The sequence below is a fragment of the Amblyraja radiata genome, chromosome 33 (assembly GCF_010909765.2).
Source record: "Amblyraja radiata isolate CabotCenter1 chromosome 33, sAmbRad1.1.pri, whole genome shotgun sequence".
Classification (NCBI taxonomy): domain Eukaryota; kingdom Metazoa; phylum Chordata; class Chondrichthyes; order Rajiformes; family Rajidae; genus Amblyraja; species Amblyraja radiata.
In genome coordinates, this window is record NC_045988.1 from 3,934,254 (window position 1) to 3,952,994 (window position 18,741).

The following is an 18,741-nucleotide window of genomic DNA, read 5'->3' on the forward strand; positions in this document are numbered from 1 at the left end:
CCCTGAATTCTTTGCCACAGAAGGTTGTGGAGGCTAAGTCAGTGGATATTTTTAAGGCAGAGATAGTTTCTGGATTAGTAGGGGTGTCAGGTTATGGAGAGAAGGTGGGAAAATGGGGTTGAGAGGGAAAGATAGATCAGTCACAATTGAATGGTGGAGTAGACATGATGGGCCAAATGGCCTAATTCTGCTCCTAGAACTTATGAACATCAGAAGATAGATACAAATAGCTGGAGTAACTCAGTGGGTCAGGCAGCATCTCTGCAGAAACGGAATAGGTGATGTTTTGGGTCGAGACCCTTCAGACTTTTATTTTCCTTTCCCTTTCTCCAGAGATTCTGCCTGACTCACTGCAGCACTGTGTCTATGTCCTGGGCAGGTCAAGTCAAGTCACTTTTATTTCTATAGCACATTTAAAAAACAACTCTCGTTGACCAAAGTACTTTACATTGGTGGAGGTACTAACGTTATACAACAGTGGTTCATAGATTAAGCACATACATAAATACATACATATAGCCCTCAATCAGAGGACGTCAAGAAAGGCTTGAACGCAAAGATGAGTTTTAAGTCTCGACTTAAAGGAGTTGATGGAGGGGGCAGTTCTGATGGGAAGAGGGGGGGCAGTTCTGATGGGAAGAGGGGGGCAGTTCTGATGGGAAGAGGGGGATGCTGTTCTGATGGGAAGAGGGGGGCAGTTCTGATGGGAAGAGGGGGGGGGGGGGCAGTCCTGATGGGAAGAGGGGGGCAGTTCTGATGGGAAGAGGGGGGGGCAGTTCTGATGGGAAGAGGGGGGGGCAGTTCTGATGGGAAGAGGGGGGGGCAGTTCTGATGGGAAGAAGGGGATGCTGTTCCACAGGTGTTGACACCTGAACAATACACCTGTACCGGGGCGCGGCCCCTTTAAGGGGTGAGGTCATGTGACAGCGCCGGGACTGGTCACGTGCGCCGGTCATGTGACGGGGCAAGATGGCGGCTTATCTTCAATGGAGACGCTTCGTGTTTTTCGACAAGGAGCTGCTGAAGGAGCCGGTGTCGGCGCCGCCGGTCCCGGAGCGGGAGTTCCGCTGCCCGGGGGACGCGGCCTTCAGCGTCTGCACGAGTGGCCGAGGCAGCCTGGTGCTGGGAGATATCCTTCAGAGCCATCCACCCTGCAGGCCCCGCAGCCCCGCTCCCCCGTCCCCTGTCCCCGCTTCACCGGCTGGGCCTGCAGCCAGACCCTCCCCGCCCCCTGTCCCCGCTTCACCGGCTGGGCCTGCGTCCCTGCAGCCAGACATCCCGCTCCCCGACCCTCCCCGTCCCATCCCCGACAGCCATCGAGTTACCGAGATTCCCCTGAATCCCAGCGACGATCACCTTCCGATTATGCCTCTTGTCACCCAATCCTATCTTTTTGAAGGTACACAAAAAGTGCTGGAGAAACTCAGCGGGTGCAGCAGCATCTATGGAGCGAAGGAAATAGACAACGTTTCGGCCCGAAACCCTTCTTCAGACTTTTTGACTGAGGCAATCCGAAGTCACCTTGCCCCTATATTCCTCTACCTGGCGTCAAATTTCCTGAGTTTTCTTGCCTTTTTTTCTGAATCATCTCTGTCCCTTTGACAAACAAACTCCCCTCACTTGTAGGAGCTGCAGGTGCAAGTTTAGGCAAAAGGACATAACGTGCTGGAGTAACTTAGCAGGTCAGGTAGCATCTCTGGCGAACACGGATAGGTGACATTTCGGGTCAGGATCCTTCTTCAAACCTATCACTTGTTAGGCCTGCACTTCTATTCCAGCTTTCCACTGCACATACGCCAATTCATGTTCTCTAAAGATGTTGCCTGACCCAAAATGCTGGACTAACTCAGCGGGACAGGCTGGCAGCATCTGGAGAGAATGAATGGGTGACGTTTTGGATCGAGACCCTTCTTCAGTCTCTACTGCTTCTTCAGTTACTCTTCAGTTACTTCAGCATTTTGGGTCTACCTTTGATTTAAACCAGCAGCCGCAGTTCTTTCCTACACAAGTTGCCTGACCCGCTGAGTTATTCCAGTACTTTTTGTGTCTTTTTATTTAATTCGCCTGGCTGCTTCTCTCATGCTTTCAACACCATCCCTCCAAAAATAACATGTGTCACTCCATCTTTGCTTCAACATTAATGCTCGACCCACTCAGTCTGCTATATGAAGCATTACATTCACATCACAAGCATTGCTTTTGGGTTTTAATAGCAGTGATTTTAATCGCTGTTCATAATTTTTGTGGTGCTGGTTTGGACCAGTTTGGAAATATTATTTTCCTGTGTCAGCATTAAAATTTCAGGCTCACGTTGGATTAGTTTTTATTATTGATACTATCTTTGTGACAATTGTCTCCTTCATATGTTCCCTTCCCATTACATATGAGTTTTCCTAAGAATGAATTACTTCCTTAACATTAGAATACATATCGAAGGGAATATTTGGTTCCTGACACGGACTTTGCAATTCAGTTCCTTCCAGGCTTATAAACTCCGAGTTACACATTTGTTTCAACTTAAACAGCACAGTATTCTTGTGTCCGTGGGAGAGGATGAACCAGGAATTAACCCTCTGGTAAGTAACTTAAACCTTGTTAGCCAACAAGGCTGGCACTGAATGGCTCACTCCTGTGAAAGTAATATTGAAAGTAATATAAGCAAGTTTCAAAATAGTAATTGAGTAAAGGAAATGAAACAATGGTTCAATGTACCTCACAGTAAGCTATTGATAAACTATTTAAAATATAGCCTATAACATTTTCTGTTGCACCTTTCAATTTGCCCTCTTCCAATATTCTATTATTGAAATTGTGGGTGTTACTGGTAAGCCCAGCATTTATTGTCTATTCCTAATTGCCCTCGAGACGATTGGCTGTTAAACATGGATCTGTTGTTCACAAGGTGAGGAAATATCAGGTTTTGCTGCCTTATTGTTCAGTTTAGTTTATTGTCACGTGCACAGAGGTAAAGTGAAAAGCTTTTTGTTGCGTGCTAACCAGTCAGCAGAAAGACAATACAAATGCCTCTGTTGCCATGCTGTGAAAACAGAGAGGATGAGAAGGAGTTTCTTCCCAGAGGCCATTAGGACTGTAAACTCCTATCTCACCAGAGACCAACTTACTGTACCAATTTACTGTTGTGTGGTGTCTTTTTAAAATTGCTGTTTCTTCTTTTTTTCCAAGATGAATTCAGTGAGGCAGAGTTTAGAAACGGGTAGTTAAAAATGAGGAGATTATAGAGATTGGGATGTTTGGCTTTGACCACTGTGCAAGGCGAAAGGGTAACGGATTGTAGAGTCTAAGATAAATTAAATGTACGGATATGTCGATCATTAAAACTTCGTAATAGGAGAATCTGGGCCATGCCGGAAGATTGATGGATAAGGGTTTCAAAAGCAGATAGGCTGTGGAAAGGTGGAAGTTTAACATTAAGTTTATAATCATTCTTAGTTCTCTAGGATGTGGAGTCAAAGCATTAGCTCAGGCTGAAATGGGACACGAGTTGTCAAATTCACCCTAAATGACTGAGGACACTCTTGATGTATAGTTCTAATTGTAACATGCAGATGTGTCGTTCTAAGTGGAACATGCAGATGTGTCGTTCTAAGTGGAACATGCAGATGTGTCGTTCTAAGTGAAACATGCAGATGTGTCGTAACAGTTGGATTCATGGTATTTGTGCTTTGGGAGCTCATGTTCTTCAAAACAATTTGAATTTATAAAGGTTTCCAATTAGAGCTGTAAACTAATAATTTGGCCAATTAAACCAGTAGTTCTTGCATCTTTTTTATTTTATGTTTCTTTACCCTGCAGGTGAAGGTCTGGAATCTGGAGAAGCGAGATGGCAGTGGAAATCCTCTGTGCACCAGGATCTTTTCCGCTATTCCAGGAAATAAGCCCACAGAAGTCTCATGTCTCATTGTCCATGAAAACCTCAACCACATGGCATTTGGTAATTAATATAACCAGAAACAGAATTGACCTATTGTGCCCAGGCCATCTAATTAACACTGGCCTGTGACGTTCTGTATTACATGAGTCCATCTGCTCACCGACATCACTTGTCATTATCCACCAATATCACTTACAAATTTGAAAATGTCTTTCGGTTTGCCTTTTCTAAAGCCACAATGTGTTCTTATTATATAATGTACAACACCCAAACATTTTCACACCTTGCGCTTCCATATTTCTAGTTTTCCTCTCCCCTGACTCTCAGTCTAAAGAAGGATCTCAACCCAAAAAATCACCTATTCCTTCTTTGCAGAGATGGTGCCTGACTTGTTGAGTTACTCCAGCATTTTGTGTCTCTCTTTGGTGTAAACCAGCATCTGCAGTTCCTTCCTACACACTTAAACAGACCATTTGGCCAAACTGATTGATATTTGGGTTTAAGCTCAATATGAACCATTATTGCTCAAATCCAAATAGATGCATTTAGGGAAAAGATGGATGCTATTTACCTTTGCCACTCTGTTTTCTGCAGGATTCACCGATGGTAGTGTTGTCCTGAAAAAAGGAGACATCACCCGTGACAGGCACAGCAAGACTGACGTTATAGCAGAAGGAACTTATCCCATCACTGGCCTGGGGTTCCAACAGTCTGGTAAACAGACCCATCTGTTTGTGGTTACTACAGAAAATGTAAAGGTAGGTCAGATTTGGTTTGTTTCAGTTGTGCAGTTGAAAAATGTAGAATAATGCATTTGCTGTTTATATTGCTGAACATGACCGTCCCTTCCTCCTACTTCACCACACGTCAGAGCTCAATTGAAACTGTTTTCAATCATCCTACTTGAGTCTAGTCTATGGGTTGGTAAGATATATGCAAACAAAACGACTGTGTGCCATGAGAAGAACTGACATGTAAATTGGTGAATGAATTAACAACTGTATTATGTGGCATGGAAGAATTCAGGTTTAGATTGATCCATTTTTTTTGTCAGGTTCACCAGAACATTAATGTGGTATTGATATCACCAGACTTTCAAAGAGCTCATTGGTGTCTCTGTGCCGAGTATTTACTTAGGCCCCATGACAGAAAAGATCTCTCCCCTCGCACCTGACTCACAATCTGAAGAAGGGTCACGACCCGAAACGTCACCCATTCCTTCTCTCCAGAGATGCTACCCGAGTTATTCCAGCATTTTGTGTCTTATCTTCACTGGAATGATCTTGTGTGACAGATCAGACACTGCTGTGCTGCTATTGTATTTCCCACCAGGTGCTCATCGGGAGTGAACAGTCATCAGTTTGCAGCTTGTGGATGTTGTTCTGCAGAAATCAAACTGAAGCACATCCATATCCCTCTGTTCTGCTGATCCTGAATCTCACACTGACAGTTTGGTTTCATTAGTTCTAGGAGCAGAATTAGGCCATTCGGCCCATCACGTCTTCGCCGCCATTCAATCATGGCTGATCTATCTTACCCTCTCAACCCCATTCTCTTGCCTCCCCCCCCCCCCCCCCACCCCCCCCCCCCCCCCCCCCACCCCCCATAGCCCATAATCAACTGCTGCATTTCCTATAATGCAAATATTTGTCTATAAAATGCTTTGGGTCAAACTGAGGTTGTGAAAGTATTGTAAAAGAGCAAGTGTTACATGGTCTGTCTCTGCATTTACTTTCAGTCGTACAATGTATCAGTGAAAGATTTTCCTGCGATGGAGCTGGATAACCATGGCTGCAGCCTGCACTGTTCTGCCCTGTGCGACCCTTCACAGGACAACCAGCTGATAGTTGCCGGGGACGACTGCGTGTATCTCTACCAGCCTGATGAGCGTGGGCCTTGCTTTGCCTTTGAGGGGCAGAAGCAGATTGTTCACTGGTATCGTGGCTATCTCATCATTGTCTCAAAGGACAAGAAATCTTCAAAGTATGCAAGTAGTTTTGTGTTCATATTGGGGGTTATTGTTGGACTGGATACAGTCAGCAATATACTTTTTTTTTTTTTAAATCAACTTATCTTAAGAACCAACGTAAGAATTTATGGGCGGCAGGGTGGGGCAGCGGTAGAGTTGCTGCCTTACAGCGCCAGAGACCCGGGTTCAATCCTGACTACGGGTGTTTGTCTATGACGTTTGTACCTTCTTCCTGTGATCGCATGAGTTTTCTCCGGGATTTCTGGTTTCCATCCACACTCTAAAGGTGTACATGTTTGTAGGCTTTGGTAAAATTGTAAATTGTCCCTAGTGTGTGTGTGTGTGTGTGTAGGATGGTGTTAATGTGCAGCGATCGCTGTTCGGCGTGGACGGTGGGCCGACGGGCCTGTTTCTGTGCTGTATCTCTAAACCCTGCTGCCTGTCCCACTGAGTTACTCCAGCTCTTTGTGTCTATCTTCGGTTTAAACCAGCAACTGCAGTTCCTTCCTACACCCATGGCCTGAATGATGTAGTGTCTATGGACCAAATGGATTTGGGGTTAAAATATTCTCCAAGCATCGATTCTTCTCTCTGTTTAATGCAGGTCCTGTTCCCCGAGAAACACTCCTTCTAGGTACCTGCTCTGGGCTGCTCAAGAACTTGTGGTCACAAGTCAATTATTGTTCCTGGCCCTAATGTTATTCTTTCAGTTTTATACCAAATGTTAAAGTTGTTGAATCTTTGAAATTCAATTTTGGACGTGGAACTTTAACATATTAGACATCTTTATGGAGCTTCTTGGGCAGATTAAGACAGCTGTAGTCATTTAAAGGAGCAACACTATCTTCTTGATGGAGAACTATACTTGGGGAATGTGTAAGAAAGAACTGCAGATGCTGGTTTAAATCGAACGTAGACATAAAATGCTGGAGTAACTCAACGGGTGAGGCAGCATCTCTGGAGAGAAGGAATGGGTGACGTTTCGGGTCAAGACCGTTCTTCAGACTGATCTTTGGTGATTAATTGCTTCTTTGTCTACCAATGCTCACATTTAGGGAGTGGATTAACTGAGGGCATGGGTTCAAGCCTCAATCTATCATTTGAGCTTGTAACACACAAATAGGAAGCGTGATTTTAATTGCAAGTGTTCTTTTAAAGTGAAATTGCTCTGTTTATTTGATGGCGTGAATCCCAAACTGCTCCTTCTGTCTCACAATGCCCAGCGCTTCTTTTCCAGGACAGATTTTGTTTCTGGTAATGGCCAGTCTTCAGAGAAGCAGATACTGACCATCTACGACCTGGACAATAAGTTCATTGCGTACACTGCAGCATTCGATGACATTGTCGACGTACTGGCAGAGTGGGGCTCCCTCTATGTGCTGTCTAGTGATCGGAAGATTAGTATCCTGCAGGAAAAGGACACACAGACAAAGCTGGAGGTACTTGTGTTACAGTATGCATGTGGTCGGTGGCAGGCAAACAGAAATGATGAGCAAAATGTTATCATCTCAACATCCACCAGCATTTGGGGGTTGCAATACTGCACTGTCGGAGTTGATTGTGCTATTAAACTGGGCCTCTGATATGCATAACGCTTTTATCAAGGATGCTATGCTTGGAATTCTGGAAAAAAGCATAAAGGCTAAAAATACTTGGAGGATGTCTGTAACTGAAATTACGTCATTGAGAATAATGGGAAAATGTAGTGTTCAAACGGAAGCACATCCATTCCCCTCTGATGTTCTGCTGATCCTGAATCACACACTGACAAGTTCTAGGATCAGAATTAGACCATTCGGCCGATCAAGTTTACTCTGCCATTCAATCCTGGCTGATCTATCTTTCCCTCACAACCCCAATCTCTTGCCTTCTCCCCATAATCCCTGACACCCATACTAATCAAGTCTCCTTTCCCCTAAAATCCATTCACCTACCGTGCAACTTTTTCATTAATTTTTATGTGTAACAGTTGATAATGAATCGTTACTGTTTGACAGATGTTGTTTAAGAAGAATCTGTTTGTTATGGCAATCAACCTGGCAAAGAGCCAACATTTGGATAACGATGGATTGGCAGAGATCTTTCGACAGTACGGTGACCACCTGTACGTCAAAGGGGATCATGATGGGGCCATCCAGCAGTACATCCGGTACGTGCCTGGGCTTTCTGGGGAATCATCTGGCACTCTTCAAATCCTTGCAGAATGGGGACTGCTTTGTGATCCACAGGTGTAGATCTGCAGCACCTTGTCACAGTCTTTAAATTTAAACCATTGTCGACACAAAACTACTTAGAAACATAGAAAATAGGTGCAGGAGTAGGCCATTCGGCCCTTCGAGCCTGCACCGCCATTCAATATGATCATGGCTGATCATCCAACTCGGTATCCTGTACCTGCCTTCTCTCCATACCCCCTGATCCCTTAAGCCACAAGGGCCACATCTAACTCCCTCTTAAATATAGCCAATGAACTGGCCCCAATTACCTTCTGTGGCAGAGAGTTCCAGAGATTCACCACTCTCTGTGCTGAAGCAACTCTCAGTCAGAAACAACCTTTGGAGCCGAAATGAGTAAGACCCCTTGATTGAAATGAACACTGGGCACATCTTGAATACTATCATGTAGTTCTTGCTAAAGCGATTGTGAGATTCAGGCAAGATCAAAACCGGTTTTGATGCTCTTCAATGTGAGTTGCCAGTAGATGGAAGCTATCTTTTGAAATTAAATCACGTGACGAATGTAGGAGGAGGTCATCCCTTGGTTAAGTTGCTACAGGGCAGGGAGTACATATGAAGAAGCACTCCAGCTCTAGCAGCATTGGGCTGGTGAGATTTCATCACCTGCGACCCAATTTGCTTGTGGGAATAGTCTGTCTGCCCTGTTTTGATCTATGATGTTCCCAGTTCAGCCTTTGGACCAATAGAGTCGGTACACTTTGGTTCCCAGCTCTAACTCTTCCTGCTTAACCTGAGGCTACCATCTCCTGCTCCACCTCACCACATCCTTGGCCCCACTGTCAGATAAATGCAACTCTGCCTGTGCCCTCAAGGGGAAATATTTCATCAATTAGTCACATTTTATTAGGATATGAACAAGCAACTACACGTTAATATTTTATGAGCAGCCTACTATGTTTCAGATTGCCTGCAAAAAGAGTAAACCTCTTCTCATTGTCCACAGGACTATAGGGAAGTTGGAGCCATCCTATGTGATACGGAAGTTTTTGGATGCACAGCGAATCCACAATCTAACGGCGTATCTGCAAGCCTTGCACCGGCAGTCACTGGCCAATGAGGACCACACAACTCTTCTCCTTAACTGTTACACCAAGCTGAAGGATAGTTCCAAACTTGAGGAGTTCATTAAGGTAACCATCGCCCCTTCCTCCTCCTCCTCCTTCCCAATTCCTGCTCGTCCCATGCCCGAATCTCGCAATCCATTTACTCTTAATTGTGTCATTCAAATGCTCAGAATTTCATGAAATCAAGTTGCAATCTTGTACGTATATTGGTTTAAGCACCAGTCTAGGGCTTAGCACATTATACACCCACTACCACAATAACTAGTCCAGCAAAACTTCATTACCATTCCCTTATATATCTATTTTTAAGTAAGGAGACAGAAAATGAATATAGTAAACCAGGTTCATCTCACCAAGGCCCAGTATAATTATAATACAACTTATTTAATCTCGTACTGGGGTGGAAGATTGCAACCTTCACGTGGTCCGCCCTGTTTCGACTAATGCAATCAACCTGGTGTGCACAATCAAATAAGATCAAATAGAACAAGTTGTCCTACAACTTTAGGCTGTGCATGCCATACGCAAGAAGAAGAAGAAGAAGAAGAAGAATCTCGTACTCAGATTGTTTTAATATTAAGGCCAACATGCCATTTTTGTTTTTAACTACCAGCTGAAGCTAAATGTTAACTGTCAGTGACTAGCATATAAGGGCATCAATCCTCACTTGAACGTTAACACTTCCCGATCCCTCACCATTGTAAAAGTTCTCTTCATTTTCCTCTTCCTACCAGTGTGCATATTTTTCCACATTATGCTCTCTCTACCCTGTTGTTGTCCGCTCGTTCAGCTGGTCTATATCCTCATGAAGCCTCTTTGCATTCTCATCACTTCTCGCACATTTAATTAATGTTAAAACATTAATAACTTAATTATTGTATTTCCCAAATATATGGATCTGGTAATGTAGGAATCCTGAATCATGTGAATTTTGAATATTTGGACGAAATGTCTTCTACTATTTTGAGCAGTTGTGAAAAGTTATAATTTTAGAAAGCAATGTATTGGGAGAATTGACCTTTAATGGTTGATCTTTTCTGAATCTCCATTCATGACAGACCAGTGAGAGTGAGGTGCATTTTGACATTGAAACCGCCATCAAAGTCCTGCGTCAAGCTGGTTACTTCAATCATGCCGTCTATCTCGCCGATAAGCACTCCCATCATGAGTGGTACCTCAAAATCCAGCTGGAGGATATCAAGGTAACCCTTCCTTAATGTTTAGCTGCTTTTCCTGAAATTGAAGCTGACTGACTAATAACTAATGCTCAAGGGAAATAATGTGATTTTTGTTGTGGAATTTCGCTTAATGCTTTGATGCTATTTCTGTCGTCTCCCAAAATCAGTGTGTTTAATCTAAGGCCCAACATTGGAATGAGACGATGCTGAGCTGGGCTTACTTTTGCTGTGAGAGGTAGGGCACTATGTTAACTCCGGATGGCTGTCAAGTGTTTTCGTGCAGGGCTGGAATCAGGAGCTAAACATTAGTTCTGAAAATATTGTACTGAAGGAAGTATGTACACAACTTTTAGGGATTTGCAAGTTGTGAGGTATAAACCTATGGCTGTTTAATGTATTAATTTGCCATTTCTTCACTTACCAGGCTTCTTTTAGGTTAGCCTATATACTCTTATCATTCTGCGTTCACCCCACACTGGGTAGTCTTGCTTCACATCCATCCATGTTATTTTGTCACCCACTCTTTATCTCCAGAGATGCTGCCTGACCCGCTGAGTTATTCCAGCACTTTGTGCCTATCTTGGGTATAAACCAGCATCAGCAGTTTCTTCCTACACATCATGTTATTTTGTGTTCCCTTGAAAAATCCACCTAATCAATTCCTGCATATATAAACACCACTTGGTTCTTCATCTTTTCATTACTCCATATTTGCAATCTATGCATTGATAAATTATATCTTAACATCTGAAATCCTGAGTTGCTCCACCTTCCTTGTGCTCTGTGTTCATCTCCATGAAGATCTGAATCGCAGTTGGATTTGTTACCTGTATTCTGCAGAACTACCAACAAGCCCTCCATTACATTGGAAAACTGCCCTTTGACCAAGCAGAAAGGAACATGAAGAAGTATGGGAAAACACTGATGCATCACGTTCCAAATGAGACCACCGAGCTGTTGAAGATTCTCTGCACGGACTACCGACCAAGCAATGAGCCCCTGCCAGAGAGAGAACCTGGCAGCAGATATGAGAATAAGGTAAGGCACTGACGGTCTCCTCTCACCATCCATCATTTTTATACTATCATGCACTCGTTCATTTGGCCCCTCGTACCCAAGGCAAATCTTTAAAATGTATAATCAATCCCTGTCCCCTGCTCTTTCCTGATAACCCTGAATCATTTTTCCTCTTTGCACATTAATTTATCTCTCTTTCAAAATTGCTATTGAATCTCCTTCCACAGTCCTTTCGGAGAAGGTATTCTGATTCATAACGTTGTGTAAAGAGAAAAACTAATATTTCCATCTACTCTGGTTCTTTTGCAATTCTCAAGTGGCTGAGATATATGTCAGTGGAAGCAATTTCTCCCTATTTATACTTATGAAAATACCACAGCTCTGTATTAAATCTTTGTATTCATTCCCACTAACCTTTCCTGCCTTAAGAGACAACTCTAGTTTCTCCAATCTTCTCGTGCCAGGCTAGGAAACTTCATAATCATAGAATCCCAGTCTTTTATCTCATCTGTATTCTTGCAAGATTTTGATGTTCTTCCTAATGTACTGTCCATAATTGGTCACTGTAATCCCACTGAGGCCTTTTCTAATTTCTAAAGATTTTAGTATATTTGTAAATCTAAACCTCTTTTCTAAAGGGTTTAGTATAATCGCTTTGCCTTACATTTTCTTATTTTATTGCAGGCAAATTCGGAGGAGTTTATTCCAATTTTTGCCAACAACTCTCGTGAGCTGAAGTTGTTTCTGGAGCACATGATCCAGGTGCAGGACAACTCTCCACAGGGAGTGTACGACACATTGCTTGAACTCAGGTTGCAAGACTGGGCCCATGAGGAGAACGTCAAGGTCAGAACTGCTCCCCTTTATATAAATTCACGTTTTGTTGTTTGCTGGCAAAGAATGCGATTCTTCTATTCATCTTTCTTCTCCTTGTACCCGCATGCACAGCATAAGTTGCTCTTGATTCCTTCCCCAATAAAATACTCAACTTCACCTCAGTGCATCCCCAAAAAACACTTCCAAGAGGTCTTTACATTTCTACCAGCAATTTTCTTGGGAACTGAAGATAGAAACTTTCCATTGATTGGGGACATGCCCTGTTTTCTATCCCCTCATTTGGTGTTTATGAACTTTGTCCCATCATTGCTGACGTGGATGCTTCCTTGGTTGCCAACCATGGCCCAGTTCATCAGCAATTTTTTTTGTAATCTTGCCACGTACAGTTTTGAATCATTGCAGCAGTCCCAGGGATGATGCGGTTGGTGGAGAGAGTGTACCTGGACGTGCACACCATTTGTAAAGTTGCTTCTGTTTGCCATCATTCTTATTCTGTGTTAAATGTCATGCTTATTCGGTATTGATTTCATTACACTTCCCTAATCAGGCAAAGAAACAACTGCAGGAAGATGCGATGAGCCTGTTGAAGAGTGGATTATTTAAAACCGTTTTTGACAAGGCTCTGGTACTGTGTCAGATGCACAATTTCAAAGATGGTGTGCTGTACCTTTATGAACAAGGGCGACTGTGAGTAAAGATTGAAATTGCTTCGCTCTGAATATTTGACATCTAATTTATTATGAAATAGCTTTCCGTTGTTTTAATACAGTACATTTGTCGGTAGATGCTGATTGGGAGCAAGTATTTGTGGGGGTTTTAGACGGATAATAAATAAGAATTCAAGAGGCCACTGCTCTTGGGTAGACAAAATGCAGGAGTAATTGCAGAAAGAAAGGTCAGTGTGGGAATGGGGGGGGGGAGTTAAAGTATTTAGCAACCGGGAGATCAGGTAGATTTAGGTGGACTGAGCGGAGGTGTTCAGCGAAATGATCATCTGCTCTTGAGTGGCCGTTGGTATGTTTTGTGTGAAAAATCCAGAGTTTTGTATCTGGCAGCAAATTGTTTGGCCACCAGTGACAGTGAAGAGAAGTGGAGTTGGTTTGAGGGGGAATACCGGGAGGTGCAGGCAATGTGGAATGGAAAGGGACAAGAATGGAAGGATGCTAAGGGTTCTAAGAATTGGAGGACCAGAGGATGTTCAGTATTAAGAGCTCCAGAAAGAGGCCAAAGACCAAATCCCTGGAGAGTGAGACTGATGGGGTCTTGGGAGATGAGTGAATGGTTCAGCTGTTTCATCTCTCAACTTGTAGATTCCCATGTTACTGCAGGCTTGGGAGTATAAAGTTTGGGTTGGCAAGCTTAAATAGAGCAGTGAAAGGTGCTCTTTTAGATGATAAGGTGTTCTTTTAGATTAGAAGATAACCTCTTGGTTAGATAATCTATGAATGGAGTTAATTCATGAATCCTGGCCAATATTTGTCCATCAATCATTGACAATATCAGTGAAGCAGACAGTCTGGGAAATGCCTCTTTGCCTTGTGGTGGTCTTCAGTGTTATTTCGGCATATTAGTAGTGGCTACATTTCCAAGATGCTTCCTACTTTTACCAAACGCACTTTGATTGTTTGTTTGTGTGTGTGTGTGTGTGTGTTTTAGTTAGTTTACCACTTCTCCATTCATCATTGTAAGCCCATTCTCTGCTGCAGGTACCAGCAGATCATGCACTACCACATGCAGAGTAATGAGTACGCCAAGGTGATTGAGACTTGTGAGCGGTATGGTGAGCAGGAAGCCTGCCTGTGGGAACAAGCGCTTGGCTATTTTGCTCGAAAGGAGGAGGATTGTAAAGAATACATCATGAGCGTGCTGAGACACATCGACAGGAACAACCTCATGCCCCCTTTGCTGGGTAAGGGTTTTGGTTTTAATTGAGAGATACAGCACAGAAACAGGCCTTTCGGCCCACCGAGTCCGCACTGACCAGCAATCCCCGCACCTTAACATTTGTATAATAACATGCCTCTTGATTTCTTGATCACACATGGAGTGATACAATGTGGAAACAGGCCCTTCGGCTCAACAATGCCCACACCAACCAACATGTCTAATCTATTCCTCTAAACCTCACATTCCTCTAAACCGGTCCTATACATGTACCTATCTAAATGTTTCTTAAAAGCTGCAATAGTACCGGCGTCAACTACCTCCTCTGGTAGCTCGTTCCATACACCCACCACCCTTTGTGTAAAAAACAAAAGTTACCCCTCAGATTCCTATGAAATCTTTCCCTCCTCGCCTTAAACCCGGTTCTCCTGTATAGTTTAAACCTGGTTCTCGATTCCTCTGCTCTGGGCAAGAGACTCTGTGTTTACCCAATATATTTCTCGAATGATTTTGTACATCTCTTCCAGATCACCCCTCATCCTCCTGAGCTCCAAGGAATAATGTTTGAGCCTGCTTATCCACCCCCCCCCCCCCCCCCCAGCCCATTGCTGCTTTGCTGACTCAATGGAAATGGCACTGGACCCAATCCCCCTGCAATTTTCTCATAATCTTTTTTTTCTTCAAAATGCATCTACTTCATTTTATATGTTTAAGAAAGAACTGCAGATGCTGGAAAAATCAAAGGTAGAGATAAATGGTGCCTCACCCGCTGAGTTGCTCCAGCATTTTTGTCTACCTTATACTTCATTTTATGGAGCTTTTTAGTTTAGCGCGGAAACAGGCCCTTCGGCCCACCGAGTCTGTGCTGTCCAGCGATCACCTTGTACCCTAGCACTATCCTACACACACTAGGATCAATGTACAATTTTACCGAAGCCACTTAACCCATAAACCTGTACGTCTTTGGAATGTGGGAGGAAACCGGAGCACCCGGAGAAAACACGCAGGATCGGGGAGAACGGACAAACTCCGTTCAGACAGCACCCATAGTCAAGATCAAACCTGGGTTCCTGGCGCTGTAAAGTTGCAACTCTACCGTGCCGTCATCCAGCTATTCCGCTTCACCTATGTGCAAGAGATTCTGTTTTGACTGTTCGTTAGTTTGAAACATTCCCCCTCCCCCCCCCCATTATTTTTGTGCAGTTGTGCAGACACTGGCTCATAACTCCACAGCCACGCTCTCGGTCATTAAGGATTACCTCGTTAACAAACTGCAGCAAGAGAGTGACCATATCGCAGAGGACGAGCGAAGGATCAAACAGTACCGAGAGGAAACCAAGAAGATCCGAGAGGAGATTGACGATCTCGAGACCAGGTAAATGAAAATTTAAGATGTGGAACATTGCATCCTTTCCAATGTTTAAGGCAAAATATTTGTTCATTCAACTGTATATGATGGAGCATCTGACCAAATCAAAATTGGAGTTAAATAGATTCAAACATCTCAAAATGTATGTGCCCTTAACGTATTTCCTAATATTTAGCATTGCTGTTTTGCGGACTGTTATGCATTAATCCGACTGTATACTTTTGTCTAAATTCGAGATATTTGTTGGTGATCAACACCTTCCCTCCCCCAACTATTAAAGTTCCACTTCTCCGCTGCTTTTGCGCACCTAATGATTGTGTACACTCTTGCTCTCGTGTCCTGTTTTTTTTTTTTCCTTTCCCCATACATTGTTTAAGCACAACCCAATATAATCTTCAAGCTTTTGTTTTTATCAGCAGTACACTCTGTCTGAATGTGGGAGTCACTGGCTTTATCTTTCTGCATTCACAGTGCCAAAACTTTCCAGAAATCCAAGTGCAGCATGTGCAACAGTCCCCTGGAACTCCCCTCTGTCCACTTCCTGTGTGGCCATTCTTTCCACCAGCATTGCTTTGAGAGTTACGCAGAACATGACACAGAGTGCCCGACCTGCATGCCAGAAAACCATAAAGTCATGGACATGATTCGATCCCAAGAGCAGAAACAGGATCTTCATGACAAGTTCCAGCACCAGGTAAGAGGAATGTATCACTTGATGGAAGGTAGACACAAAATGCTGGAGTAACTCAGCGGGACAGGGAGCATCTCTGGAGAGAAGGAATGGGTGACATTGCGGTCAAGACCCTTCTTCAGACTATCCAGTCTGAATTACCATCCGAAAACTCATATACTATTGATTGACCCAAAATGCTGGAGTAATTCAGCGGGACAGGCAGTATCTCTGTATGGGTGACATTTCGGGTCGAAGTCTGAAGAAGGATCTCGACCCGAAACGTCACACGTTCTTTCTCGCCACAGATGCAGCCTGTCGCACTGAGTTACTCCAGCATTTGGTGTCTATCTTCGGTGTAAATCAGCATCTGCAGTTCCTTCCTAAACGTATCACTTGATGTTTGCCATAAAAGAAAGGATGCATTTTGTGGAGAGCAGGAATGAAACATAAGATGTAGACATTGCTATAATGGGATGTAGACAAAATGCTGGAGAAACTCATCAGGTGAGGCAGCATCTATGGAGCGAAGGAATCGGTGATGTTTTTGGTCGAGACCCTTCAGAAGAAGAAGGGGATAACAGTTTATGGGATAACATTTTTTGAGATCTCCAGGTAGTAAATCTGTATTGTGAGGGGGGGCAGGCAACGGGTCTGAATATTTGAATCGGGTTCGGGGAGGGGTTTGACCAGGGGAATCGTTGCAGTTTATCCAGATGTTGGTCTTGTCTAACATCCAGCTGTGCAGGGCAACAGGTTCTGGTAATTAAGCTTGGGAACTCTGGCTTCCTAGGTTCCTGCTTCCGTTCCTAGCCTAGTACTGGTGTTGCATCCCAACCCACTTTGCAGCAGTCAGACTCCAACCAGCATTTGCCGGGATATCTGACAGTACACTGGTGCAACCTTTACCCTCAATGGTGTTTAACAGATCCGTGTACATTGTTTTGCCTCCATCTATTTATAAGAAAACTAACATTCTGGTGTTTGCTTCCCAGTTGAAGTGTGCAAAGGATGGATTCTCGGTCATCGCCGACTATTTTGGCCGTGGAGTCTTCAATAAGCTGACGCTAATCACAGACCCGTTTCCAGGGAGAGCTGCCACTGCAAACATTGATGCTGGACTGCAGAGAGACTTGTTGATGCACTCCAAGGGCACGGCTTAGATGGACCCGAAGACCGATCATCAAATTATTTTGTTTGCATCCAACTTCTGCTGTTATATTAAAGTTGCAATAAGTTGACTCCATGACAAGCGGGTGCAGAGATGAGATGGACTTGCAGAGAGTTCGTGCCGGTTCCGTGCATGTTGATAGTTTTGGTGCGATTGCTGTGGCAGTATCCAGAGGGACTGGAGCGTGAGATTCCTGAGGTTAACCTGTATCCTTGCTGGTTTAGGCAGTGAAATTTCCAGCCATGTCACTGCTTTACTCTTCTAACCACAATGGGATGGAGGTAGCAAGAGCAGCTTTTCCTTTGGCTCACCTGAGATGAACAGAGATTCATTAACTTGGGCTCTGACAGATGTTGAGCCACAGAGTGGGATCCGACAGTGGATAGTGGGCATGTAAATAACCAAGCAGAAGTGCCTGCAATTTGACTCGGGAGAGAGTAATTCTGCTCTGCCTTGCATCTTCAGAAATTCATTGAGCCTCCTTACTTGCACTGCTTATATCATATAGTTCAGGACCGAGTAAAGTACAATTACAAAGTAGTTGCTCAACTACTGCGGCTTAACTAAGACTGTTTCCTCATTGTAGCATCCATCGAGCCTTGAGTTTGACTTTTCTAAATATTAGCTCCAGTTTTGGGATGTGCTGCCAGGCCCAGAAGCCGATGTTGAAATAGCAGGCTACTGATCTCAGCGATGTGGTTTACATGTGTTCTCTTCTGCATTTGTCTTCTGGAGTAGCACATGTACAAAATGGTCAACAGCAAAATGCTGTTTGTTCTGTGTGTAACAGTACCATACCTCACTGAGCTCAGCAGTCAATAAACATTGTCACACAAGTTACATTTACCATCATGTTCCTAGTTGTAATGTATCGTTTCCTCTAGTTGTATAGTGTTTTGTTCTTCTCAGTAAACAAATGATAAATATAAAGATTATTATTACTAAAAATAGCTGGCTTGTTTTCGAAAGAAAATACTTTCAGTCACACTGTTATTGCCATATAATTTTAATTTTCCTTATTTGTCCTAAGTTTGGCATTAATCCTCTCCTTTTTCATCTCTCCTCTTTCACAAACTGCAGTTATCTTGTATGTTTGTTTTAAATGGTTTGGTAGACTCCAGCTTTATCGGTTATTGACGTGCAATGTTAGTCATCTGGGTGTCGTCAGCTTCACATGATGAATTTTCCTCGAAATGGGCCTGGGATTTTCAGGATTCAAGAGGGATTTTCAGGATTCAGGGGGGGGATATTGCATTTCCTCAAGCAAACCTTGAGCACATTCTTAAATCTTTCTCTCAGACTGCCTGCTGATCCGTTCCCATGACAGCCGGGGATGGTGTCTGTTGACAAGCAACGTGGCCAGCTCAATAGCTCAGTGTAATTCTGCTTTGGTGATGTTTGCCTGGGAGAGGACATCTGCAATGGTCTGCTTCTATTTTCATTGCCTTTGGAA

General features: G+C 43.6%; 1 protein-coding gene across 1 annotated transcript; it reads left to right on the plus strand.

The window, feature by feature from the left end:
• The first annotated feature begins 941 nt into the window (after positions 1-941).
• vps11 (VPS11 core subunit of CORVET and HOPS complexes) lies at positions 942-18,238 on the plus strand. The gene is made up of 16 exons (XM_033050008.1): positions 942-1,129; positions 2,428-2,576; positions 3,814-3,952; positions 4,487-4,650; positions 5,631-5,875; positions 7,099-7,300; positions 7,859-8,010; positions 9,042-9,228; positions 10,221-10,364; positions 11,181-11,378; positions 12,042-12,203; positions 12,742-12,881; positions 13,901-14,103; positions 15,282-15,453; positions 15,919-16,141; positions 17,113-18,238. Exons 1-16 carry the CDS (start codon positions 970-972, stop codon positions 17,278-17,280), a joined length of 2,808 nt encoding a protein of 935 aa, XP_032905899.1. The 5' UTR covers positions 942-969; the 3' UTR covers positions 17,281-18,238.
• The last annotated feature ends 503 nt before the right edge of the window (positions 18,239-18,741 follow it).